The sequence below is a fragment of the Ovis aries genome, chromosome 2 (genome assembly GCF_016772045.2).
Source record: "Ovis aries strain OAR_USU_Benz2616 breed Rambouillet chromosome 2, ARS-UI_Ramb_v3.0, whole genome shotgun sequence".
Classification (NCBI taxonomy): Eukaryota; Metazoa; Chordata; class Mammalia; order Artiodactyla; family Bovidae; genus Ovis; species Ovis aries.
This window is the reverse complement of record NC_056055.1, coordinates 203,519,275-203,547,064: the sequence shown is the minus strand read 5'-3', so window position 1 is coordinate 203,547,064 and position 27,790 is coordinate 203,519,275. Positions and strand designations below refer to the sequence as shown.

At 41.2% G+C, this 27,790-nt stretch overlaps 1 protein-coding gene across 3 annotated transcripts; it reads right to left on the bottom strand.

Annotated features, from left to right (window-relative positions):
- Positions 1-27,606, bottom strand: CASP10 (caspase 10). Of its 3 annotated transcripts, none has more exons than XM_060410239.1 (8): positions 27,489-27,606; positions 22,195-22,296; positions 20,233-20,310; positions 9,193-9,342; positions 6,286-6,639; positions 4,642-4,735; positions 2,356-2,489; positions 1-1,714 (listed from the first exon to the last, which is right to left on the bottom strand). In XM_060410239.1, coding segments are annotated over exons 3-8 (819 nt in total). In that variant the 5' UTR covers positions 20,235-20,310; positions 22,195-22,296; positions 27,489-27,606; the 3' UTR covers positions 1-1,629. The 3 variants fall into 3 exon arrangements, with proteins under 3 accessions (XP_060266222.1, XP_060266221.1, XP_042100895.1); XM_060410238.1 differs by having other exon boundaries at positions 20,233-20,277; XM_042244961.2 differs by lacking the exon at positions 9,193-9,342 and having other exon boundaries at positions 27,489-27,605.
- Positions 27,607-27,790: the final 184 nt, after the last annotated feature.

The window sequence follows — 27,790 nt, the reverse complement described above, 5'->3', positions numbered from 1 at the left end:
GTAAACAGGGAATTTTTTTCTTTATTTATTGGTAAGGCAATTACTACTATTTACAAGTGGTTGGTTCACAAAGTTCATAGAGTTATTCCCGGTCATGAATTGTACCGATATTTCCAGGCATCTTAAACAAATATTTTAAATAAGACCAAATGAGAGATGTGAGTTTCACAGTCTTGAGGTATACTTTATTTTAAGAAATGCCTATTGTAAAATGCACCTATATTTTATTTGTTGTATTCGCATTTGCAAAAAAAAAAAAAAACAAAAACCTGAAATTATCTATGGGATAAAGAGGAGGGAGAACGGAACATTCAGTGGACAGAAATGGAGGCAAGACTCTTCTGGAACACTTTTTCTTATTTTCTTATCTTTGAACAATGTAAAGATAGCACCTGTTCAAAAATACATTTAAACAGTAAACTTCAATACAATCTAAAATTGTTAATAGAAAAACTTTCTTTTAAAATTTTGTATATGCAAAAGTCATGTTAAATACAATGTTTATATTGCCAAATGGGTCTTTCTTTAAACAGGAAATTCCCTTAGTGTTTTTTAAAAAGGGTTCTACTTTCAGAAATTTAGTTTCTGCTTAAAGATATAAATATGTCACTTTTACCACATCTTTAAGAGCAAACTTCAGACTTTGGACAAGACTCAGATCCTAACAGAAAAAAAAGTTAGAAAAACAACTTAACACATACAACATCTCACCAGAGGTATGGAGTTGAGAGGATGCATTGGAACAGGTTCGATACAGATTAACCACTGGCCCTGACAATAAACCTAAGCATTCTGAGCCAGGGACCTAACCTTCTACAGTCAGGGACCAATCCCGAGGACCCTGGCCGAGAAAGATGCTGTGTGCAGATTTCAGCGCAATTCAGGCCACATTTGAAGGGAGTCTTCCCATTTATGTGTTTTCAGGTGAAAAAAGCAACCAATTTTCTTCTTTGCTTTAGTTGGTTTGAGGTGGGTGTTCTGCATTTGAAACGTCCTGACCCCAACATGGAATTTAATACAAGATTGTAAGTTTTCTGCTCCCAGAGCAGCTGAGTGTGTCTGTCTTCACATTGGGCTGTCATCTCCCAAGAGCCAATCCTGTTCACGGCCCAAGAGAAGCAGCTCCTGCACAAACACCTTCCCCACACTAAAGCAAGAAATGAGTGTGGCATGGCCCAAATTTTAAGGGAGGACAGAGAGAGGGGCAGTGAACCACCATCTCATCATCAACCAGTGTCCAAAACAAGCCTGTGCAGAGGAGACACAGAATTATAACAGTAGGTGGGCATATACAAGGGAGACTGGCAGTGGTTCTGAGCTAAAAGGAATCTTAAAATATACCCGGTCCCACCTTTTATTTCACAGATGCCCAGATCAAGGCCAATCTCTTTTTTCTCAGGGTGCACAATTAAACTCAAGACTACACTCCAAGGCTTCAGTAAAGAAAGCTTTTACTATTTAGACTTATCAGAAAGAAAAAAACAAAACAAAACAGAATCTGTGTTAGAAAACTGGGCAAGTTTTATTACTAGAATGAACGGCCATTGATTTCTGTGATGCCTGGGAGGCTGGAAGCGATGACCAAAGGGTCTTTCAAGTCTAAGAACCAATCAAAACTCTCTTCCACGGTCACTGTTTTTCCTGTGGTGCAATGAACACTGCTTTTTTACATAGTGTGAAAGCAGCCTGAAGCCTCTGGTTTTTAATTTCATTTCTGGAAAACAAAAAAGAAATAAAATTCTTCTCTGATAGTAATTTTTGAGAATATGAAAATTTTTATGACTTTCTAACAAACATAGTCCTAGCAATGTGCATTGAATGTGTACTCTGTGCCAGACATGCATTTTTAAGGAATTACATCATTTAATCCTCAAAAATAAATCACAAAGCAGGTACAATTATTGTCCTCACTTTACAGATGGGAAAAGTGAGACATAGAGGAGCTGAGGAAAGGGCCTCTGAACCATTAATAAGTGGAATTCTGGCAATCTGACTCCATGTGTTCCACTTTTAATTCCTGTGCCATTCTGCCTCCTATTTTATGTCATTTCATTCAAAACCATTTCTGTTATTCTCATTTCTATTTAAGAATCAGAAGAAGACATTTGTCTAAAACCACTTTCTCCCACTACTATAAGTGCCAAGAGGGTAGGAGCTTTGCTCTATACCTTGCTGTAGCTCCAACTTCTAAAACTGTGCCTAGTACAAAGTATGCAGTCAATAAACATGTGCTGAATGAGCAAATAGATTTCAAGAGAATATTATCAGAGTGATGAGTAAACATCATACATGGCCAATTGATTTAAGAATTCCTGTGGTCTGGTGCAAACAAGCAAGCAAGCATAAGCTAGTTACCTCTCTCTTTTGTATTTGTCTAGCTTTTCCATAAGGTTTGGCACAATTTTTTGGCAGAGATTCTCCAGTAATGTCACATTATCTTCATCTATTTTAGCTTGTTTCTCCAGATATGTCAAGAAACTTCTAGAGGTCTGCAAGAGAATCAGTGAAGTCACTTTTACTTGCCTACTGATTATCCATTGCATTAATAAATAAGGCAGGGTATAAATCCAGGAGGACCTAAAATAGTATGGGGAAAGAGACAGTATAGAAACTGTAAGTCTCTACACAATCTGTAAATGTTTGTATGTGTGTTAGTCACTCAGTCATGTCCAACTCTTTGGGACCCTGTGGACTGTAACCCTCCAGGCTCCTGCCCATGGCATTTCCCATGCAAGAATACTGGAGTGGGGTGCCATTTCCCCCTAGGGGATCTTCCTGACCCAGGGATACCACATACCAAATATACACAACTCACTAACTACTCAGAGACAATTTGATGAGTAGATGCTATTATTATCCCCATTTTAAAGATGAAATAACTGAGGCACAGAGAAATTCAATAACTTGTCCAAGGTCACAGAGCCAGTAAGGGGCAGAGCACTAATTATGCAATGTTTCGTGGCTCTAACAATGAGTAAGACTCAGTCCCCATTCCTGAGGATCCCACAACCCATCTTTGGGATAAAGACTGAAGAGAGAAACAATGGAAAGTCACAAGAGGCTAAAATTCCTGAGGGCCCTGAAGAGGTCGGGGGCGGGGGGGGGGGGGGGGGGGGGGGGGGGGGGGGATGGGGGAGGGACTCAAAGAGTATAGCCAAAACAGAGAATTAAACTGCAGATTAGTTAACCTACAGGTCTGACACCAGGAAACATGTTTAATGGATTATTAAACATGGTCCTTGTTACACCTACACATGTAAAACAGCTCAGTGATTTTTCTTTAAAAAAGAAGTTATTGGGATTTCCCTGGCAGTCCCAGGGAAGAGTGGTTAAGACTTTTTGCTCCCAAGGCAGAGGGAAGGATTTGATTACTGGTCAGGGGAACTAAGATCCCATATGTCACACAGCACAGCCAAATAGTTAAAAAAAAAAAAAAGAGAAGAAATTATTTGTCAATAATACCAGTTAGTCTGGAAAGAATGTGATATAGGAGGGCTACACTCAGGCTTTTTGCATGGGTGATGTGCCCATTTCTGAGTTGGACAGGGGATCCATGGCTGCTCACTAGGTTCTACATTTTAAAACTTCCATACATTTTACACATCTTTTTTTGGTGATCAATTATTATATAACTTAAAACCTAATGAAAATAACAGTTGAATAACAAAATTAATGTTATAGGGTAAAACTTGAAAATTGCCCCCTTCCCAAATTAAATAACTGGCTTGTCACAAGCTGTTAGAAACTCAAAAAATAAAAAGTTCTGTGGCCTGGAAGAGATATGTACAGCTACTTTCCAGCCCTTAATTGTGATCAACCTAACAAGAATATCAGCAGACAGCATTATGTTAATATTTTTAAAATTACTATTGGTTCCAAGCTCCTGTAGAAAGCACACCCTCAAACATTCATCTCATTTGATTTTCACAAAACTCTTCATGGAAGACACTGCAGAGTCCACTGGAGAGGATAGTCTCCCTTGAAAACCTCAACAAATGGAGGTGATGAACAACTGAATCCCACTCTGCCATTAGCTACCACCTCCTCATTCCTTTGCACAGTTCTGTGTCATAAGACACAGTGAATGCCCATAGCGGTCAGTCATTTACTGCATGGTTACTATGTGCAAAGGGCTTCGCTGATGGCTTAGTGCTAAAGAATCTGCCTGCAACGTAGGAGACAATGTTCGATCCCTGGTTTGGGAAGATCCTCTGGAGGAGGGCATGACAACACACTCTAGTTTTCTTCCCTGGAGAATCCCATGGACAGAGGAGCCTGGCAGGCTACAGTTCAAAGGCTGGCAAAGAGTTGGACACGACTGAAGGGACTTAGCATGCACACACGTACTATGTGCAAAATACAGGCCCCAGCTAATAGTTTATGTACATTATTTCATCTAATCCTCTTCATAGTCCTGGAAGGAAGTAGTATAATTGTCTATAATAGGCTGTATTAGAAAATGGAGACTCAGAAACGTTCAGTCACTTGCCCCACATTCAGGAGTTAGTCTGGAACTAGACTCCAGGCACGTCACAATCCATGTTTCTAACCCTTGTTTGATACTGTCTCCCTTTCCAGTATCTTCCCAAGCACTAATTAAGGTGATGTTCCCAAAGATCCCATTGGGTATGGCTCACTCACCATCTGGACATTTGGAAGTGACTCCTTCAGAAGGAAGATCATGCTCTTTAGGTTCTCTGAGCTGATGCCTTCTGACAGTTCGTAGAGCAGGTTTCTAAGACAGAAACCAAAGAGACTAGTTAAAGCCTCACACTTGCCGAGGACCGGCAGAAAATGGAGAGCTTTTATCAAACGTTCCCACTCATTTGAATAATCACAGCCCTGTGAGTAGACAACTATTAATCTCATTTTATAGATTTAAAAACAAAACCTTTTAGTATTTCAGTTTGACCTATTCGACTATGAGCCTTGTTAATTAATGGTGAGCCTTGTTGATTCCAGGTCTTCTGATTCCAGGTCCAGGGCTGTCTCACATCCCACTAAGAAGGCGTAAAACACCACTGTGGCATGCCCGCCCTTCTCCAGACCCCATTCCAGAAATCAGGCTTTCTTTACAGGCCCTCATCAGGGAGCACCCAATGCCAGTGAATATGAAGTTCACTTTTAGACAGGAAACTATCCCAGCTTCTGGAAAGCCATATACTCAACGATTGGAAAAACTGAATTTAGGAACTTCCCTGGCAGTCCAGTGTTGAGCATAGGTATAATCCCTGGTGGAGGAACTAAGAGCCTATATACTGGGCCATGTGGCCAAAAAAAAAAGAAAACCTGAGTACTTCATTCACACATTAACAGCTGTGTATGCCCACGACCATTCCTCAGCTCTTTAACCAACAGAATGGAGATAATAATCTGTAGAACTCTCTCACTGACCCAAGGGTCACTCAGGTTCTAGGAGTCAGTTCAAGTGTTAAGACCTGAAGCATTCTAATCGTCCAGCTATAAAATAATGTCACAAAGCCTCCTCCTTGTGAGGTTGTTTTATGTTGATACTATGTCAGTGGAGAGTTTATAACAGTGTTGCCTCAGGTCTGTTGCCTTTATTTTACCTCTTTGGGCAAAATGCCTATATTTTACCTGTCCAGGTTTCACCCCCAAATTGGGCAAATTGGGCATGGCATAAATGACGTCCCTCCCTACCCTGGAGACACATCTCCTTTTTCATTTTGTCAGTTTGGCTCCAAGTGTGCTTCCCTGGTAGCTCAGCTGGTAAAGAATCTGCCTGCAATGCAGGAGACCTGGGTTCAGTCCCTGAGTTGGGAAGATCTTCTGGAAGAGGGCATGGCAACCTGCTCTTGTATTCCTGCATGGGGAATCCCCATGGACAAAGGAGCCTAGTGGGCTACAGTCCACGGGGTCAAAAAGAGTCGGACATGACTGAGCAACTAAGCACATGCATTACTCTCTTTTCGAACGGCAGACACACCAGTGACTCACAGGAGGGAGGAGGCTGAGAGCTCGGAGGTTGACAAAGAGGAAGGCTGGAGGTGGGGCCTGCTGCCTGGAGCTGGGCTTCCTTCCTCAGTGAGACGCAAAACAAAAGGAGGCCCCTCTCAGGCCCGGGGCTGGGTTTCAAAGCTTTGTTGACCTCCCAGCCTCCCTTCTCATTAGCACCTGAAGCTGAGAAATCTCCTGGTTTAGAATCACCATACCATCCAAGGGGGGAAAAAAGCTAAAAATCGAATTCATTTTTAATCTTAAGATTAAAGATCTTAACTGCAGCCTTTCAAAGCCCAGCGGCCCTGCCACGTTGGTCTTGATCACCTGAAGTGGGAGACCCTGCGGCGGGTTTGCAGCTGACATTCCACCTGCTCCCTGGTGTAGTCAAGGTGCTGCAGCAGGATCTTCTGCTCTATGGTGTAGAGGAGCTCTGCTAGGAAGAAGGGGTCTCCCTCACTCAGCAGCTCCTGTTGCAGCAGGTACTCGAAAATATCCAAGGCTCTGCTGCACTTTTCCAGTTTCCTGAGGGTGATGTAGTCTCGGCAGAGAAACTTCAAGCACTCCACATCTCGATCCCCCAGGGACAGGTCAATAATCAGAAGCTTCTCTCGAAAGTTCACTTGCCGGTTATCATCTAAAGTGGAATTCAAACTTTGGCTTGGCGATGCCATGACCTGCCTGAAAGATATAAGGAGGTGGGGGTCGCAGGTTAGAGAATGAGGACAACACAGCACCCCAACTTCCCAGGCCCGCCCTCAGTTTTAACCTTCTCTGTTCCAGGCCTTAGACTTCTCTACAAGTGCTAAAAGATGAAATTCACTGGGAGGTTACTTCAAAAACCTATAGCCCAGAAAACTTGATTCAAACACTGTTAACCCTTTTAGGAGGTCTGGAGAGAGCTTTCATTGGAACTCAGTTGACCCTGAGTTCTCCCAAATCAAAATGTCCCCACTGGGAGAGTTAGGTCTATTTGGTGGGAATTATTAGGACTTCAAGCCCAGGAGACAGCATCTCAGGTGACCCTGAGAGAACTGTTTGAAGAAGTAGGTGGAGGTTGTTGGTGGGGGCAGTGTTGAGTGGGGAAGGAGCCAGGTTATGTATTACTACATATATATATATATATATATATATATATATATATATATAAAATATACATATAGGCTATATATATTATATATTACATAATATTCTATTATATAATAGAAGTTTGCAGCAAGGGACAGGTGATCTGAATATTAAAAGAGTATTATTAATTAAGGAAAACCAGTTATTTTTCATTAAGAGATTTAGTGCCCTTCTATGTATAGGAATATGCAAGTGTCTGGGTTCACTGAATTCATTCCTGTCAAATGCATCTCATCTATCTGGGGCCAAATCCTGCTTCTTAATCGTTCACATCCTTAATTCTTCATTCACCATAAGGGGTGGCAAACTTTCTCCCACACATCCCCCGACACACACCCACACATCCAGCTCCTCAGCGCTTACGGGGGAAGTGGCTGATGGCTGCCAAATAGAGGTATTGTTCTACTTGGGCTCAGAAATTTACAATTGGAAGGTTGAAATCCCTGATGGCTGTGATATTGTTTCCTGGTATAGCAGGAAATATTAATATTTCATATCACAGTCCCTCTCCATAGTGGGAAATTTGACCATATTGGGAGACATTTCACAACCATTTTTTTGTCCCACTGTGCTGGTAGGCTCATCCCAGATCAGGTGAAAATTCTTATTGATATGTCACTCCAGGTGTTAATTTCCGGATTAGGCCCACTGATAGATAATAAAAGATTCTCTGGATCCTCTATCTTCTAACCTATTAGGATCCAGGAGATATTTCCCTCGTTGCTTCTTCCCACACCTAGAATCACACTATTACTATTATTCTATGTTATAAATGTGACCTATTTCTTTAAGATGTTTAGCTATCATTAATTTGGCCTAGGGCCTGGTTACACAGTGTATAATGCAAGAAGACCCTTATAAAGTAGACAGATTACAAGTAATACAGCGAGATTTAAGCCATGAGCTTCCAGAACCAAACCATCTTCCCAAAAGATTACCAAGGTTAGGAAGGGGATCATCTTAGGTAGTAATCTGATTTTTCATGTGACTCATTAAATGTGTTACCTTAGAAGATTCACCTGGTATGCAAACAGAACATTCAGTTTGAATGATGGCACAAGTGCTCCCTTGAGATGCTGTTAAATTTATCAAGGGCCACACAATTTTATAAGACAGCTTTACTCATCATAGAGACCTCAAAATTTAGAAAGCTGATAACCTGGTTGCTATCATTTAAGGCCTTTTGAGTGAATTCTGTTAAGGCTTTAGTGTGAGGAATAACTTTTTCCAATCCTACTGAGAGCACAAAAATAGGTGCTAAGTGATCATACCAGTGAAATACAGATCTCTTAGTCCATCAGGCTCATATTGATGGTAAATTTGCTAGAGTAACATCTAAATTTGTACGTAAGTGGACTTGAGCCCAAGGGAATCCTAAAAGTACACCTTTCTAGCCATCCTGTTGGAAGCCAGGGCCAGAGATTGGTCCCACAAAGCCACTAAGTATAGCTGCCACCCAGTATATTTCTGGTCATATATTTCTGGTCATCTGACCCAATCTGTTCTGTACCAATCACTATCTTTAAGGGAAATGATATATGATACACTGGCAATTTTCATAAGGCATCCATTCTAATTTTTTAGTGTTATAATGCTGATTATCTTTAGTATGATTTAATTGTTCCCAGATTGGGGGGCCTTTAGGCTTAGATGACCAGAGCCTGGTATTAGCCAGATAAACCCAACCCATAACTGAAACCCAATCCTTCCTAACAGTCTAGAGTTCACATTTTTTGACTGAAATGTAGCTTCTTCCGGTTGAGCTTGAGTAACCTTAAGGTAAAAATTCATATTTACGGCCAGGGTCAGAATATGCATGTTAGTTTGGCCAAGTGAGTGGGTCCCATTGAGTGATATCAGTAGTAGCCCAGATCAAACTACAATTCTTTTTTTCTAAAATAAACTTTCTAAGAGCCATCCAGTCAGAGCCTTGGGGGGAGAAACTCACCAAGATAAACCAGAGGTACTGGATGCAGGTAATTGACCACAAACCCAACAATTTAATTGATTTCTAAAATTTGCATAAGAGAGGGCCGATGATGCAAAAAGATTTGATTCATGTCCAAGTCCAAGAAATCAAGAAGAAAACGTAATGAACAATTGTACCGGTCAGGTCTAGCATCTTGGCACAGCTGTCTGCTTCTGACGTTGTCTTCTGGTTGTTCTGGCATTGCTACTTTATTATTATCAGAGCACTGCTTTGAGATGAGTCTGAGCTCAACAATTCTCTCTACAAGCCAGCCTGGTGCAGAAGCCCTTTTTAGGGAAACAAGATGAATCCAAGAGTCAATTTACTTCAGTTTTGCTGCACATGAGCTTGTTAAAAGAACCTGACAAAGGCCCTTCCATCTAGGTTGAAGGGAGTCCTTTAAATGACATCTTTTCTAATATACATAATCTCCTGGTTGTAAGTCATAGGACACCCGATCTCCATTGGAAGATAGATTACTGTGATAAGCTTTGGAAACAAGTTTAGAAGGATCTGCCAATAATTTTATTAAACACTTGAAATAATGTAATATATCTCCCTTTAGTAATGTAGGATCATATGATCCTTCATCCAGTCTCATTTGTCTCCCTGTAATAATCTCAAGGGGAGAGAAATGATGTTTGCCAAAATGAGTGGATCTGAGGTTGAGGAGGACCAATGGAAGAGCCTTAGGTGAGCATAAGGAATAACATCCATAATTTTAGCCAACTGAGTTTTCATTGTTCCATTTGTCATTTCTATTAACCCAGAAGACAGGGGGTGATAGGTACAATGGAAGTATTACATAATTGGCCAAATTTTACAGGCTTCCTTAACAATTTGTCCAGTAAAATGAGTTCCTCTGTCACTATGTAGTTCTGAGGGGATTCCCCAGATGGGAACCACTCTTTCTAAAAGCAGCTTCTCTACCGATGGTGCCATGGCCCTTCTCCTTGGGAATGCCTCAACCCAGTGTGAAAACACACAGATCATAACAAGAACATGTTGATAACCTTGCAGGGGAGCCATCTGTACAAAACCTATCCTGCCACATTTCCAAAGGGCCTGTAGGTAATGGAAACCCCCCCTGAGAATTTATGCAGTGGCTTTCCTGGATTATGTTTTGGACATGCACTGCACCCTGAATAGATCGTCCCAAGCTGTAGTAGAGGAAGGTTTCCAAAAATATTGTTTACCCCATAACACAAATCTTATCTGGGTTTCAATGAGTTAACTCATGAATATATTGTAAAACAGGATACTGAGCTCCAAACAGAAGGACAGGCTTCCTGTTTGGACCTATCCACAGCTCTAATTTAGGGGTGAATCTTCCTCCTTTCTGTATCTAGGTGTATTTTTCCTTGTCTGGTGCTGTTCTCTGAAATCTTGATAACATGCTAGAGAGGTTACTGGGAGACTGAAAGGGAAAGGCAGTAGTTAGTTGGTCGTGAATAATTTGAGAGGCTGCTGCCTTGCCGGCGTGATTAGCTAAAGTTTCTTTTTGCCTCGGCAGTGTCGGTCCTTGAATGGCCTGATACCTTAGTAATATCAGGCACATCTGGTAGCGGAACTGCATCTCATAACTCCACTCCTTGTTTCCCAGTTTTGATAGGCTGTCCTGAGGATGTTAGAAACCCTCTTTGTTTCCGAAGTATACCAAAATCATACACCACTCCAAAAGCATAGTGGCTCTCCTTGTAGATATTGACAGATTTTCCTTTTGCCAACTGACAGGCTCTGGTTAGTGCTATTAACTCAGCCTGTTGAGCGGAAGAGACATTAGGCAAATGACTATTTTCAAAGATAGACACTGGGGAAACAACAGCACAGCCAGCCTGGTATTTTCCATGAGGTCCTCGAAAATATTAACTGTCAGTGAATAACATAAAATCAGGATTATCCATTGAACTCTCTTGAAAGTCAATCCTAGGGGATAAAAGACTGTCAGTAAAGGCAATACAATCATACTTTGCATCATCCAATTTTTCTGGGAGCAAGGTAGCTGCGTTGTTTGTTACACCTGTGGAGAGTTATATTTGGTGAGAGCAGGACAATCTCATGAGAGATTAGTCGACTTGCTGAATAATGCTGTGTGTGATGAGAGTTTAGTCAGGCATCCACAGAGTGCAGAACAAAGACAGTGAGACGGTGATTCATAACTATCTCCTCTGTGGTTCGACACACCGGAGCTGTTGCGGTGATAGCTCAGAGATAAGGAGAAAGGCCCTTGGCTGCTGCATCTGGCTGTGGGCTGTGTATCCTATTTGTCGATAGTGGCTACTGTGCTGTTGGGTTAATATTCCTAGTGCAGTTCCCTTGTTTTCATGGACAAAGAAGAAAAAGAGTAAATCATAATTTGGATGCCCTAAGGCTGGGGCCTTTGCCAGGAAGCCCTTTAGGGTGTCCATGGCTTTAGAGTGTTCTATTCCAGTAAACAGGTTCGGTTTGATCTTGTTTAAGTAAATCATGTAATGGTTGAGCTATTAAACTTGGAATCCAAGTCCTGCAGTAGCCTGCAAGACCTAGAAATCCTCTTTAGTTGTCTTTTTGTTCTCAGAGCAGGGAAAGCCAAAATGCCCGTTACTCTGTCTAGATCAATTAAAAGCCCATCTTTAGATATCACATGCCCTAGGTAATTAATATTAGCTTTACAAAACTATAGTTTCTCTATAGACACTTTATGTCCTTTTGAATCCATCTTCTAGAGCAAGTACAGGATGTCTTACTGATTGTTAAGGAAATTAAACACAACAGAGAGCCATCTGCATATTGTATTAAGACTGATTTACGAGGAAAAACTAGATCTTCTAAATCTGCTTTTAATATCTGAGAAAAGTAAGTGGGGCTGTCAGTGTAGCCCTGTGACACCACAGTCCATGTATGCTGCCGTTCATTCCAAGTGAAGGCAAAAAGATACTGATTATCAGGATGTACAGGGCTACTAAAGAATGCACTGCAGAGATCTGTCACTGAAAAGAAGTCACTATTTTTAGGGATACAGGATAGTGACGTGTGGGGGTTAGGTACCAACCACAGAGTGGCAAGGAATAACAATAGCATTGACAGAGCTTAGATCTTGTACAAATCCCTAACCCTTGCCACTGGGTTTTTCATCTGGCAGAATGGGAGTGTTACAAGGACAAGTGCAAGGCATGATAAGCCCTTTATTAATGTAAGCTGATATCAAGGGTTTCATTCTCTCTATAACTTCCTGCTTCAATGGGTGTTAGCGAATATTGGGCAGAGGTTTACTTTGGTCCATAGTAGTTTTAACAGGTGATGTAGAATGTATTCTCCCCATGTTAGTGGAAATGCATGCCCATAATTCTTTAGGTACCAAGCCTAGCAATTTTTCTTTTTCTGTCTCACCTTTATCATGGATCACGAACATTAAGTGATGAGAGAAAGATCTGATTGATCTTTTAGGTCTAAAAACATTTCTCCCTTAGCAGTAAACAAAATCTGGGCTTCATAAGTTTCTAATAAACTATCAGGTGAATAGGGGCAATTTCTACTGGGAAAAAAAGAAGGTTTTCTATTTAAGTTCTTGTAAGTAAAATTCTAAAGGCAGTGATTTAAAAGCCTTGCTGGAGGCATTGGAAACCCCCACCATTTGCACTGAAGTTTTACTGCAAGGAAGGGAGCCTTTGATTTTGGTACGGTTTCCCTGGTGACTCAGACAGTAAAGAATCCACCTGCAATGCAGGAGACCTGGGTTTGATGTCTGGGTTGGGAAGATTAACCTGGAGGAAAGCATGGCAACCCACTCCAGCATTCTTGCCTGGAGAATCCCCATGGACAGAGGATCCCGGCTGGCTACAGTCCTTGGGGTTGCAAAGAGCTGGACACCACTGAGCAACTAGGCACACACAAAACTGAAGAGATGGCTCCGGAATCTACTAGGGCTTTAATCGATTTTCCTTGAATATTCATTTCCACTTCCCCAAGGGTATTAGAAAGGAGGAGGGGAAAGACTCCCCTTGTCCTCCTCTCAGAGTAGCCCAATTTAGTCTGTCCTCAGATTTTCTTTTAAATTTTCTGCAGGCCCTTTTTAGGTGACCAGGCCAGTTGCAGTAAAAGCTTTCTTTGTCAGTTGTGGATCAAACAGAGATTTGTTAACCACCAACTGTCCTGGTTTACTTAATTGGCACAATTGAAGTTTCATAATTTTTATAAAGGTGTCTTTTTCTTTCTAGTGGTTTTGAAAAGTTTGTCTGCCAGCATGGCAAGGGTGTTTGTCTATAATGCAGACCAACCTAAATTATGTCTCAATTCAAGTAGCCACTTCCTCATCCAAACCTTCTAGAAAGGCAGAGTGGAATAAAGGATCATTTTGGTGGTTAGAGAATGATTCAGGTGTCATGCCTGAATATTGTTTAAAAGTTTTCTCAAACCTCTGTTAGTAATCTGGAATTAATTCATCTGGTCTTTGTTTACATTGTTGAATCTTGGATCAATTCACTGCTTGTGGGAAAAGCTCTGGAATATGCTTGAGTTATTAATGAACTAATTCCTTTTGCAGTTATCTCAATCCTATGAGGTATGTAAATCAAAATCTGCTAAACAGTCTTCCACCCTGTTCTCTCTATCCATTCCTTTGCTTTACTTTCAGAAACCAATAGATGTATTAACTGGTACAGGTCTAAATACATCAGCTTATAGATTCGAATGGTTAACTCAAGTTCCTTAGCAAATCCTGCTGGACCTTGACTAGGTTTAGAAAATTCCTTAGCTAGAGCTCTAAGTTTTGTTTGGGTCCAAGGTGTACAAGTAAACACTGAGGATGGTTCACCCCTTCCAGTAATAGGTTTCTCCCTGAAGGGAGCTATGATTACTTCTGATTTTCTGCCTTCCTTTACTGCGGAAGGGGAAATGATAGAAGGTGGAGTTAACGGGGGAGAGAGAGAGAGAGACAAAGCTTCTGGGTTAGGCAGTCAGATAAAGGAGGAGCAGAGTTTCACTTTGCTCACAAACTCAGTATAATCAAAGCTATAATTTTCCAGTAGTCATGGACAGATGTGAGAGTTGGACCATAAAGAAGGCAGAGCACAAAAGAATTGATGCTTTTGAATTGTGGAGCTGGAGAAGACTTTTTAGAGTCGCTTGGACAGCAAGATCAAACCAGTCAATCTTAAAGGAAATCAACCCTGAATATTCATGCGAAGGACTGATGCTGAAGCTGAAGCTCCAATACTTTGGCCACTTGATGAGAAGGGCCAACTCACTGGAAAAGACCCTGATGCTGGGAAAGATTGAGGACAGAAGGAGAAGGGAACTACAGAGGATGAGATGGTTGGATGGCATCACCGACTCAAAGGACATGAGTTTGAGCAAACTCTGGGAGATAGTGAAGGACAGGGGAGACTGGCATGGTGGAGTTCACGGGGTCTCAAAGAGTCAGATGAGATTTAGTGACTGAACAACAACAGCCAAAGGAGGAACAGAGCGAGAGATAGGATTAACCCAAGAAACTTTTTGAAATTCGGATATAGTTTCAAACAACCTTTCTTTGGTTTCCTCCAAAGAAGTTACTGTATCATTTCCTTTTTTTGAAGCTTCTAAATACCAATCAAAATAAGCATTCCATTCAGTCTGTTTGATCTTATGGCCGGCTTTTTCTGACTGTGTATGCAAAAAATCAGTTTTGGAATGTGAAAATAACCCTAATTTGGCCATTTCAAGTTGATGTCTCCTTTAGTATAATTTCCCCAGCCAATTAGATACTTGCAAGTATAATCTCCATATGTATTGTACAGGAACCTGGCTGGGGTATTAGTTGGAGGCTGGTGATCTTTCATTCTTTTTTCTTTTGTTTTGGAAACCTTGTTTCCCATTCTGAAATCAGATTGTTGACATAAAATTGCTGTTGATGACCGTATGGTGGGCCCAGTGTGCTGCTTAGGGGCTTGCTCCTCTGGTTTAGCCCCAGAGTTTTTCATGTCTCGGGTATCCCAGTGGAGTATAAGACTTCCATGGGTGCTCAGATCTCGGGTTATTTGCGTCCCTGGTTGAGCAGATTGTTCATTACGTGAGTGCATTTCCCCATAGGGCCAACTTGCCTCCACCACGCCTGCAAGTTTCTCAGTTGCCTGAGAAAGGCCAACCAGGAGGAGAGAGTCCCTTCTTCGGAGCTCAAAAGCTGTCATAAATTTCGGTTTTATTCTGACAAACTCCAGTAAGGTAGCCATTTCAAAGGAAAATGACAGGCCAGTCTTCCTCCCAATACCCCAGTCCTACCTTATTCAGTGTTTACCTGAGCTGTCTTCCCAGTCTCTAAACTGAGATTATCCACCACTCAGTATCCAAGCTGAGTCTTCCCAGTGCCTTAACTCTGAGGGTTCCCTGCTCAAGCAAAATCTTCCTAGACCTCCGACTGAGGGTATTCCCTCTCAGTGTTAAAACTGAGTGACCCAGGTACCTCTTCTTGAAACCAAGTTTCAAGGTAACATTTTCCCCCACTGAATACAACTTAGGATCAGAGACCAAAGATGGGAGATCCTAGAACCAGGAGAGACTCAGAATTGCCTGGACTCCTGAGGAGGCTGGTGGGCACAAGTTTCCAGGTCCTCACAGAGTTCAGGCAAAGGAGAGGAATCTGCTCTGGTCCCTTCATCAGTGAGCCAAAACTGTCAACTGAAAAAAAAAGAAAAAACCATACACCTGACCTAAAAGTTGAGAGTTAGGTTTATTTGGTGGGAATTACTAGGACTTCAAGCCTGGGAGACAGCATCTCAGGTGACCATGTGAGAACATCCGAGGAGGCAGAGAAGGGTGATGGGAGAGAGCGAGAGCAAGGCTATACAGAGGTTTGCAGCAAGAGACAGGTAATCTGAACATTAAAAGTTTACTGTTTATTAAGGAAAACCAGTTATCTCATATTAATGGATTGAGCACTCTTCTACGTATGGGAAATGCATGTATCAAGAAATGACAAATTATGGAAGTCAGTATTTCCACCTGGCTAGTTCATCAACTGCGGTATTTTCTACAGTAAATGTCATTCCAATCAGAGGAACAGTGAATTAACAAAACTTTCCATGCAATTATTCATTCTTTAAGAACTTGAGGTATATATTCACTATGCAACAGTATTTCGAAATAAGAAACGGCTTTCTAAAGGAAGAACATAGAAAAAAAAATCAATAACAAAGAGTAGTAGAATTACCAGGGAAGGCAATGGCACCCCGCTCCAGTACTCTTGCCTGGAAAATCCCATGGATAGAGGAGCCTGGTGGGCTATAGTCCATGGGGTCACTAAGAGTCCGACAGGACTGAGCGACTTCACTTTCACTTTTCACTTTCCACTTTCAGGCATTGGAGAAGGAAATGGCAACCCACTCCAGTGTTCTTGCCTGGAGAATCCCAGGGATGGTGGGAGCCTTGTGGGCTGCCGTCTATGGGGTCACAGAGTCGGACATGACTGAAGCGACTTAGCAACAGCAGCAGCAGCAGTATAATTACAGACAATATAAATTTTATTCTTGGCTCTTGCTTGAGTTTCTCAAATTTTATGCAATAAGTATATATTACTTTAATTGTTAAAAACAAACCAAAAGGAGAGGCTTTTTAATGTGATCATCCATAGGGTCTTCCCTTGTCGTAACACTGATCCTAGAAGCAATATGGCTGGATTCCTGGAGATGTATTCCAACACCGTAAATTTGTCCTGCAGTTTCCTGAAGATTCTGATCTCTGGCTCTGGCGAGTCTGCCAGACTTTGTCTCCGTTTATGAAATAGCAAATCTCGACCAGGAAAGGGCTGTGTTGGAGCCTTCCGGGGTTTTCTAAACTTTCCCCCCACCTAGTACAGTTAGTAAATCCAGGCAAAAATACTGCCTTTGCTGACAATATGAAAGTTTTTGCAAGTTTCTAAGACATCAAGCAAGGGAAAAGACTGACATATGAGACGTAGCCCGGGGTGGGGGGTGAGGGTGGGGGCGAGGGTGGGGTGGGGTGGGGTGGGGGTGGGGATGGCACGTTGACAGTGTAACTTCTGATCAAATTTCATTGAGCCTCTGGAGATTAAAAATTCGTGGAACAATTTTCTGAAAACAGAACTTAAGAAGTCAGAATCCTCTTCATACTCCAAGTTCCGGGAAGCTCCCCTTTGTATGGAAAGTGAACTCAACTAGTTTCTGACCCGGCAAATGAAAACTGGATCATTTGATTTTGGTAACTTTTACGAATTGCTGATGTCATCTGTAATTCACTTGCCTTGCTTCCTCCCCTTTCCTGCTGCTGCTGCTGCTGCTGCTAAGTCGCTGGGGTTAGGATAATTCTGACAAATAGCGTCTCCTAATGGCAGATGAACAACTTTTCCATTGTAGAGCTGGAGATTTTCCCAGGGAAAGCCAAGAGCCCCCACAGATGAATTTCTGGAAGGCACTTAATGCTCTAGCCTTTCCCTGGGGTCATTTCCCTCAACAATGAGTCAAAAAAGGAAGTGTTGGTTTTTCCTAACCATTCCTTCCCCAAACACACTAAAACTCAAATAGTTCATGAAATAGTTGTCAGCCATCTTAGGACATGTGCAAATAAACAACAAAAAAAATTAAGGCCAAAAAAAAGGGAGGGGTCAGGGGCTGGAGTATAAGCGTTTTTGGAAGTATTTGCAAGGAACTCAGTTAACAGTAGGTGAAGCTGGTGATGTCTATGCCCTTCCAGCACTTTCAGTTCAGCAGGAAAAAGACCTCAAAGGCATTATATCACATCGTGAAAACAGTACCCAACACTTGTATCCCAACTGCTATGTGCCAGACAACTATTTACTCATTTAATTATCCCAACAACTCTCTAAAATAAATACTGTGACCCCTCTTTTAAGACATGAAAATTAAGACACAACTAAGCAATTTGCCCAAGATCACAAAAGGAGCTGGTGAGAGAGCCAAGATTTAAACCAGTGAGTTTGGCTTTAAGACACCACGCAATAGTCGAGCTAAATCAAATGCACAGAGCTCCAGATAGAAAAGTTTAGAAAGATATTTTATCTCTGAAATAAATTATTAGAGCGCCATTTCCAAATCCTAGGCATGATCTGAGAACTTCTGTGCCCAAGAAAGACAAGACTGAGCGGAGGTGATTGCATAGCCATGTGACTATACTAATGCCACTGAATTGCACACCTGAAAATGGTTAAAATGATAAATGTTATGCTATGCGTATTTTACTACAATTTTTAAAAAAAGATAACCAAAAGACAGACGAGCTCTAAGTGCTGGTCTTCTATTCATTTCTTCAGTTAAACAAATTTCACCATCTGGGGAGGCAACTTGATGAAACTATCGCTTCTCACCTGGTTCATGAAATACATTACTTTCCCAACTTCTGTTCAATAATATTAAATATTTAGCAAGCTCCTCCTATGTGTAAAGCATGAATTCTCTAAGGTCAGTGTTATTATTCACATTCAATAGATGAGGAAGTCAAAGTTCAGAGAGAAAAAGTACTTTGCCATCATCCCAATCCTAAGAAGCATTGGAAATTCAGAACTGACACTTAGGCCTCTCTAACTCCAAATCCTATGCTCTGGATCCCAAGGCTACTACAGCCACTAACTCCATATGAGGTCATGTAATTTCTGTAACAACTGGGCAGGGTAATGCCACAAAAGGGGCTCATCAAATGCTATTGGAGCCCAACAAAACAGGGCAAGAATCCAGATGGGGATGCCTTGTAGGAGGAGGTATTTAAGCTAAGCCTGAAAGGCAGAAGTAGAATAGAGACACCTGAAGGAAAATTTAAATGTTTATCCTAGTACTCTAAGTACTCAAGGGAAATATTTGAACCAAGCTACAGAGGGGTGATTGTGTGAAACCCTCATACCCTGCTGGTGGGAATGTGAAGTTGTATAGCCACTTTGAAAAATAGTTTGGCAGTCCTCAAAAAAGTAAACATAAGCGTTACTAGCAATTCAACTCTGACCTTATAGCCCAACAATTCCACTTTTATGTCTATATCCAAGAGAATTAAAAACATATATCCACACCAAAACTTGCCCATGAATACTCATAGCAGCATTGTTCATAACAGCCAAAACGTGGAAACTATCTAAATGTTCGTTGATTGATGAATAGACACACAAAATGTGGTATATCCATACATTGAAATACTATGCAGGCATAAAAGTAAATGAAGTCCTTTTATATATTCTACAAAAAAATGAACCTTGAATACATGCTAAGTGAAAGAAGTCAGAAGGCCACATATTGAATGATCTGTTTATGTGAAATATTCAGAATAAGAAAGTGTGTAGAAACAGAAAGTGGTAATCCAGGGACTAGGAAGCAGGGAGGAATAAGGAATAGTAGCTAACAGGTATGGGTTCTTTTTAGGTAGATGAAAATGTTCTGAAATTAGGTCCTAGTGGTGAGTGCACAGCTGTGAATATACTAAAACCCACAGAATTGTATGCTTTAAAAAGATGAAGTTTATAAAATGTGAATTATAGCTCAATAGAGAGAGAAAAAAAAAGGAAGATCTAAGATCTGTCACAATCCCAGGTCACAAACAGCCTTGTTATAGTTGATTTTATGTGTCAACTAGATTGCGCTTGATGCCTAGAGATCAAGTGAACCTCATTTTGGGATGTGTCTATAAGGGTGTTTTTCAGAAGAGATTAACATTTGAATCAATAGACTAAGTAAAAAAAAAAAAAATTGTGCCCTCACCAAAGTAGGTGGGCATCATCCAAGCCATTGAGGGTCCAAACAGAACAAAAAAGGAGAAGAAAGAGTGAATTCTCTCTCTCTCTTCTTGAGCCAAGATTCTGTCTTCTCCTCTTGGACATTGGAGTTCTCTAGACCTTTAGACTCCAAGATTTAAAACCAGCAGCACCCTACTCTCCCATCCTGTCCGTCATCCCAACCTCCAGCCATAGTCTTATTGTGTAAGCACTGGAGAATCTCGAAGGCTTTTAAGGAGGAAAAATGACAAAGACATGTCGAGAAAGATTTTTTTCGGTTGCTGTGTATGACATGTTTTGCCACAAGTTTTACTTTCATTTTAGGTTGGAAGAATTCATTATAAAAAGAAAACTCTAGTTACAAACAAATAAATAATTTCACTTTTTAGTAGAAGTTTAACTAAATTTCAATACACAGTGGTTAGAAGAAAAGAAATAGAAACAATAGAGAGAAGTAACAGCGTATACATCATCAAATTACACAGAAACTTACATCTAGACTTGAACAGCGCTGGAACAGTCCGAAGTAACAGCAATCCTGGAAAAGTCCGAAGTAACAGCAATCCAGAGTCTGAACAGAGAAGGGTCTCAGACAGAGCGTCCAACCCAAGGATGAGAGTTTGCATCGTGGCTTTGGGAGTTCCTACTTATAATCTCGGCCCAAAAATTGATATGATCATCTGTCGGTGCACAAACGTGCAACTCTGGTTTTCCTTTAACTTTTACAGTGCTATTTAATTCACCTTGTGAGTCAGAAGATTCCTTAGACCCTGGTGGTGGTGGTGGTGGTGTTGGGGGATGATGTCGGCTAGATCCCAGGGCTTAAGAAATTCTAAGACCTTTATTATCTAAATATTATACCCTTTATTATCTAAAGTGCCACTTGACTTGCTGGTAACAATTGTTATGCTTGCATGCAGGCAGTAGGTTCCAGGCAATTCAGAAGTTGGTCAGAGGCCTGCTCCTCTACTTCCGAAGCCTGAATAAGACTATCTCCATTTTAATTTCCCTAACATGTGATCATAGGATTGAGAGACTGGGGGCGATATCAGTGTGAAAGCTATTGTCATAGTTCAGTGGAGTAATGAAGGCAGAGGGAGTGTAATGATGGGGCTAGATGGAAAAGACATTGTAGATGCAAAACCAACCTGATTTAGTTACTAGCCAGATACAGAAACACAGGAGAGGGTGGATTAGGATGAAAACGATGTTGGGATGATGCTGTTACCTAAAACTGGAGATGCAGGTAGAAGAGCAGTTTTGGAATGGAGAATTTTTCATGTTTGGAATATACTGAGTTTGAGGTCCTTGCATGCCTGCTCAGTTGATTCAGTTGTGTGTGACTCTTTGTGACCTCATGGACTATAGCCCACCAGGCTCCTCTGTCCACAGGATTCTCCAAGCAAGAATACTGGAGTGGGTTGCCATGCCCTTCTCCAGGGGATCTTCCTGACCCAGGGATTGAACTCGCGTCTACCTGCATCTCCTGCATTTCAGGCAGATGCTTTACCCACTGAGCCACCTGGGAGGCCCGAGTTTGAGGTACCAGAGGGAAAATCAAGTGGAAAAGTCTACCAGGAAGTTAAAGGGTGAGATTTGAACTTGAAGAGTCTAGGCTTAAACATCCATCTTGTTATTGGCATAGGAGTAGTCACTGAAGCTACAACATTGTCAAAAGAAAAATAGAAAACAAGAGAGTGATCTTTGGGGATATACACATTTAAGTACCCCCACAGAGTCTAAGGACCACTGGTTTGGTAAGTATGGTTAGTGTGACTCATGGATCTTGCTGCTGCTGCTGCCAAGTCATGTCAGTCATGTCCGACTCTGTGCGACCCCATAGACAGCAGCCCATCAGGCTCCCCCACCCCTGGGATTCTCCAGGCAACAACACTGGAGTGGGTTGCCATTTCCTTCTCCAATGCATGAAAGTGAAAAGTGAAAGTGAAGTCACTCAGTTGCATCTGACCCTCAGCGACCCCATGGACTGCAGCCTACCAGACTCCTCCATCCACGGGATTTTCCAGGCAAGAGTACTGGAGTGGGGTGCCATTGCCTTCTCTGCATGGATCTTGTAGGTTTGTTTAAATGAGTAATGTGAAATCCCGATTGCAGGGGAATATGGAATAAATGGGAAAGATGAAATGGAGAATATAGATTAACCTAAACTTCACAGATGGAGAAGGAAATGGCAACCCACTCTGGTATTCTTACCTGGAAAATCCCATGGACAGAGGAGCCTGGCGGGCTACAGTCCATAGGACTGCGAGTTGGACATGACTTGGCAACTAAACCACCACCACCAGACTTCATAGAAGGCAGTGGCTTGAAAGAAAGGGAGTTTATTTGAAGGGGAAAGCAAAGTTTGTTTTCAGACTGAAGAATCAAAGAAGAAAGTAAGAGATTGAAGATACAAGAGACTTATAATAATACTCAGTCTTGAAAGAGGGCTTACCTACGCCAGCAGAGGGAGTATGAGTCCTGGGTCTGGGGCAGGAAGTCCTTACCAACTGAGGAGGAAAGATATCTCTTGTATCATCATACAGACAGTGAAAAACTGGAAATGATTCAAATATCACACTGAGACATATAGGTATAGGCATGACTGCATAAATAAAAAGTGAACAGTGTTAAAATGTTATGTCATTTATGTTTAAAGTGAATACATTGCGTTTATATAAATTAAGAGAGATGTTTTTAACAATAAGCAATTATTTTATATTTTGAAGTTACAATAATATGTGCTCTGTGTAAAATGAAACAAAAAATACAGATGTGTTTATTCAAAATTCCCAACTTACCCACCAGGCACATCAAGCTTAATACAGGCCAAAGCAATCTTTAGAAAGGAAATCAGAGTTGGAGGAATCAGGATCAGATTCAGACAACAGTATAAAGTTATAGCCAACAAAATACGGTATGGTACTTGCACAGAAATAAAAATGGAGATCAATGGAACAGGATAGAAAGCATAGAAATAAACCCATGCACATATGGTCAATTAGTCTGACAAAGGGGGCATGACAACACAAAGGTGGAAAGACAGTCTCTTTAACAAATGGTGCTGGGAAAACTGGACAGCTACATGTAAAAAAAAGAAAGAAAAATTAGATCATTCTTTAACACTAAGGCACAAAAGTAAGCTCAAAATGGATTAAAGACCTAAATGTAAGCCAGGTACTATTTTCCTCCTAGAGGAAAATACAGATAGAACACTCTCTGACATAAATTGCAGCAGTATCTTTTTAGATCTGTCTCCCAGAATGATGGAAATAAAACAAACAAAAGCAAATGGGACCTAGTGAAAATCAAGCTTTTTTAAAAAATTGTTCATTTATTTTTGCCTGTGTTGGGTCTTCATTGCTGTGTGTGGGCTTTCTCTAGTTGTGGCAAGTAGGGGCTCCCCTCCAGCCCACTCCGAGGGCCCCTCTCTGCCTGGGTAGAGTTGTGGCAAGTAGGGGCTCCTCTCCAGCCCACTCTGAGGGCACCTCTCTGCCTGGGTACGTTCTCTGGGTGTGACAGGGAAAAGGGAGGAGAAAAAGCCAAGCCAGCTGAGGAGAGTGCTTCAGGGTTCAGCAGGGAAGCCTCCTGGTGTGACCCCACCCCCACCTAAACCCCACCTCTGACTAAGCCCCACCACTGCTTAGCCTTTCCCCACCTAAGCCCTGCTCCCCACAGCCAAGATATTTTTCTGCCTTTTAAATTATTTATTTATTTCTAATGGGAGGATACTTGCTTTCTGATTGTGTTGGTTTCTGCCATACAGCAGCATGAATCTGCCATAAGTATACATATGTTCTGGAGGAGGGCATGGCAACCCACTCCAGTATTCTTGCCTGGAAATCCGATGGACACAGGAGCCTGGCGGGCTGCAGTCCATAGGGTGGCAAAGAGTCAGACATGAGTGAAGAGACTTAGCACACACATCAGCATGCGTATGCCCCCTCCTTCCTGAACCTCCGACTCGCGTCCCATCCATCCCACCCATCCCACCCCTCTAGGTTGTCACAGAGCACAAGGTTTGAGTTCCCTACTTCACAGAGCAAATGCCCGCTGGCTCTCTATTTTGCATATGGTAATGTGTGTGTTTCAATGCTGCGCTCTCAATTTGTCCCACCCTCTCCTTCCCCCACTGTGTCCACAAGTGTTCTCTATGTCTACTTCTCCACTGAAAGTGTGAGAGTGCTAGTTGCTCAGTCATTTCCGACTCTCTGCAACCGCATGAACTGTAGCCCACCAGGCTCCTCTGTGCATGGAATTCTCCAGGCAGGAATACTGGAGTGGGTTGCCATTTCCTTCTCCAGGGGATCTTCCCAACTCAGGGATCCAACCTGGGTCTCCTCCACTGCAGGCAGATTCTTTACCGTTTGAGCCCCCAAGGAAGCCCTTTGCTGCCTTGCAAATAGGTTCATCAGTACCATCTTCCTAGATTCCATGTATATATATTAATAAATGATATTTGTTTTTCTCTTTGTGACTTACTTCACTCTATAATAGGCTCCAGATTCATCTACCTCATTAGAACTGACTCAAATGTATTCCTTTTTATGGCTGAGTAACAGTCCATGGTGTATGTATGTACCACAACTTTTTATCCATCCATCTGTCAATGCACATCTAGGTTGCTTCCATGTTTGCTTTGTTCAGGGTTTGTTGTTGTTGTTTGCCAGCGGAGTTTGGGCTTCCCCTACCAGTGGCTCAGCTGGTAAAGAATCTGCCTGCCAATGCAGGAGACACAGGAGATGTGGGTTCAATCTTTGGGTAGATCTCCTGGAGGAGTAAATGGCAAGCCAGTCCAGTATTCTCGCCTGGAAAATTCTACAGACAAAGCAGCCTGACAGGCTACAGTCCATGGGGTCACAAAGAGTCAGACAATACTGAGCATGCACACACACAGTGGAGTTTACCCTCCAGTGGTTATTTCATATATATTCTTATTTTTCTATTATTTCTGTCAGTTTTTGAAACATTTTTTTATTCATTATTGTTCTACTCTCTCTCTTTTTTTTTTAGTATTTTTTCTCTCTTTATATCAGACTCTGATTTTACCCTCCAATGATTGTTTCATACATATACTCTTAATTTTTTTTTAATATATCTGCTGGTTTTCCAAATCAATTTTATTTTTAACTCTTTGCTATTGTTCTACTTCCTTTTATTTTTTGGAATTATTTTTTCCTCTTTGCCATTGAAGTCTGGTTTTACCCTCCAGTACCTGTTTCATATAGATTCATATTTTCTCTAATATATCTGTTAGTTTTCTAAATTTATTATTTTTTAATTCTTTGTTATTATTCTTCTCCTTTCCTTTTTTTTTTTTTTTGCCTTGGCCTGTGGTTTTTCCAGTAGTCATGTGTGGATGTGAAGGCTGAACCATGAAGAAACCTGAGCATCAAAGAATTGATGCTCTTGAACTGTGGTGTTAGAGAAGACTCTTGAGAATCCTTTGGACTATGAGGAGATCAAACCAGTCAGTCCTCAAGGAAACCAGTCTTGAATATTCACTGGAAGGACTGATGCTGAAACTGAAGCTCCAATACTTTGGCCACCTGATGCAAAGAACTGACTCATTGGAAAAGACCCTGATACTGGGAAAGATTGAAGGCAGGAGGAGAAGGGGATGACAGAGGATGAGATGGTTGGATAAGATCACTGGCTTGATGGACATGAGTTTGAATAAACTCCAAGAGTTGGTGATGGACAGGGAAGCCTGGCATGCTTCAGTCCACAGGGTTGCAAAGAGGTGGACATGACTGAGTAACTGAACTGAGTTAAACTGAACTATGGCTTGTGGGATTGTGGTTCACAGTCCAGTGATCAGTCCTGAGCTCCTGTGGTAGGAACACCAAGTTCAAACTGCTGGACTAACAAAGAACATCAGGCCCCAGGGAATGTGAACTAGAGTGAGTTATCCAAGAGGTCTACATCTCAACACCAAGGCCTACCTCTACCCACCTGCCTACAAACTCCAGTCCTAGAAACCTTAAGCCAACAATTAATAAGACAGGAACACAGTCCCACTCATTAAAAAAAAAAAATGAGATGACAAAAAAATATGTTACAGATGAAGGAGCAAGGTAAATACCTACAAGGCCAAATAAATGAAGATGAAATAGGCAACCCATCTGAAAAAGAATTTAGAATAATGATAATAAAGAAGTGCTAAAATCTTGAAAGTAGAATGGATTTTATTCTATTTAATGTATTAATGGGCTTCCTTGGTAGCTCAGATGGTAAAGAATCTGCCTGCAATGCAGGAGGCCTGGGTTCGATCCCTGAGTCAGAAAGATCCCCTGTAGGAGGAAATGGCAACTCACTCCAGTATTCTTGCCTAGAGAATTCCATGGACAGAGGAACTTGGCAGGCTACCCTCCATGAGGTTGCAAAGAGTCAGACATGACTGAACTGCTAACACATAATGTGTTAAATGTGTTCTATTTAATGTATTTATTCTATTTAAATGTATGAAATGTATTTAACAAGGACCAAGAAGATATAAAGAATAAACAAACAGTGATAAACAACACAATTACTGAAATTAAAAATACTCTAGAAGGAATCAGTAACAGAATAACTGAGGAAGAAGAATGAATAAGTGAGCTGGAAGATGGAATGGTGGAAATAACTGTCAAGGGGTAGAATAAAGAAAAAAGAATGAAAAGAATTTAGGACAGTCTCAGAGACCTCTGGGAAAAGATGTAATGCACCAACATTCAAATTATAGGGGTCCCAAAAGAAGAGAAAGAGAAACGGTCTGAGAAAATATTTGAAGAGAGTATAGTCAAAAATTTCCCTAACATGGGAAAGGAAATAGTCACCCAAGGACAGGAAACACAGAGAGTCCCATACAGGATAAGCCCTAGGAGAAACACTGTAAGACACATATTAACCAAACTAACAAAAACTAAATACAAAGAAAAAATATTAAAAGCATCAAGGGGAAAGTAAAAAAGTAAAAAATAACATAAAAGGAATCCCCATAAGGCTATCAGCTGATTTTTCAGCAGAAACTCTACAGTCCAGAAGGGAGTGGTAGGATATATTTAAAATGATGAAAGGGGAAAAACCTACAACCAAGATTACTCTATCCTGCAACAATCTTATTTAGAATTGATGGAGAAAACAAAAGCTTCACAGACTAGCAAAGGCCAAGAGAATTCAGCACCACAATATCAGCTTCACAACAAATGCTAAAGGAACTTCTTTAGGCAGGAAACATAAGAGAAGGAAAAAACCCACAAAAAACAAACCTAAAACAATTAAGAAAATGGCCATAGAAACATACATATCAATAGCTATGTTAAATGTAAATGTAAACACCCCAACCAAAAGACACAGACTGGATGAATAGATAACAAAATAAGACTGTGTATATGCTGCCTACAAGAGACCCACTTCAGACCTAGGGACACATAGAGACTGAAAATAAGGGGATGGAAGAAGATATTCCATGTAAATGGAAATGAAAAGAAAGCTGGAGTAGCAATACTTATATCAGGCAAAATAGACTTTAAAATAACTGCTGCAGAAGATAAGGAAGGTCACTACGTAATGATCAAAGGATCAATCCAAAAAGATATAACGATTATAAATATGTATGCACCCGACATAGAAACATCTCAATACTTAAGGCAAATGCACAACTATAGAAGGGGAAAGTGATAGGAACACAATAATAGTAGATTTTAAGACTACATTTATTCCAATGGACAGACCATCTAGACAGAAAATTAATAAGGAAACACAAACCTTAAATGACACGTTGCTGCTGCTGCTGCTGCTGCAAGTCGTTTCAGTAGTGTCCAACTCTGTGCGACCCCATAGACGGCAGCCCACCAGGCTCCACCGTCCCTATTAAATAACATATATAGATCTAATTGATATCCAGAGGAAATTCTATCCAAAGGCAGCATAATACACTTTTTCTCAAATACACATGGAGCATGCTCCAGGGTAGATCACATCTTGGGTCACAAATCAAGCCTTGGTACATTTAAGAAAATTGAAATCATATCAAGCATCTTTTCTGACCACAATGCTATGAAATTAGA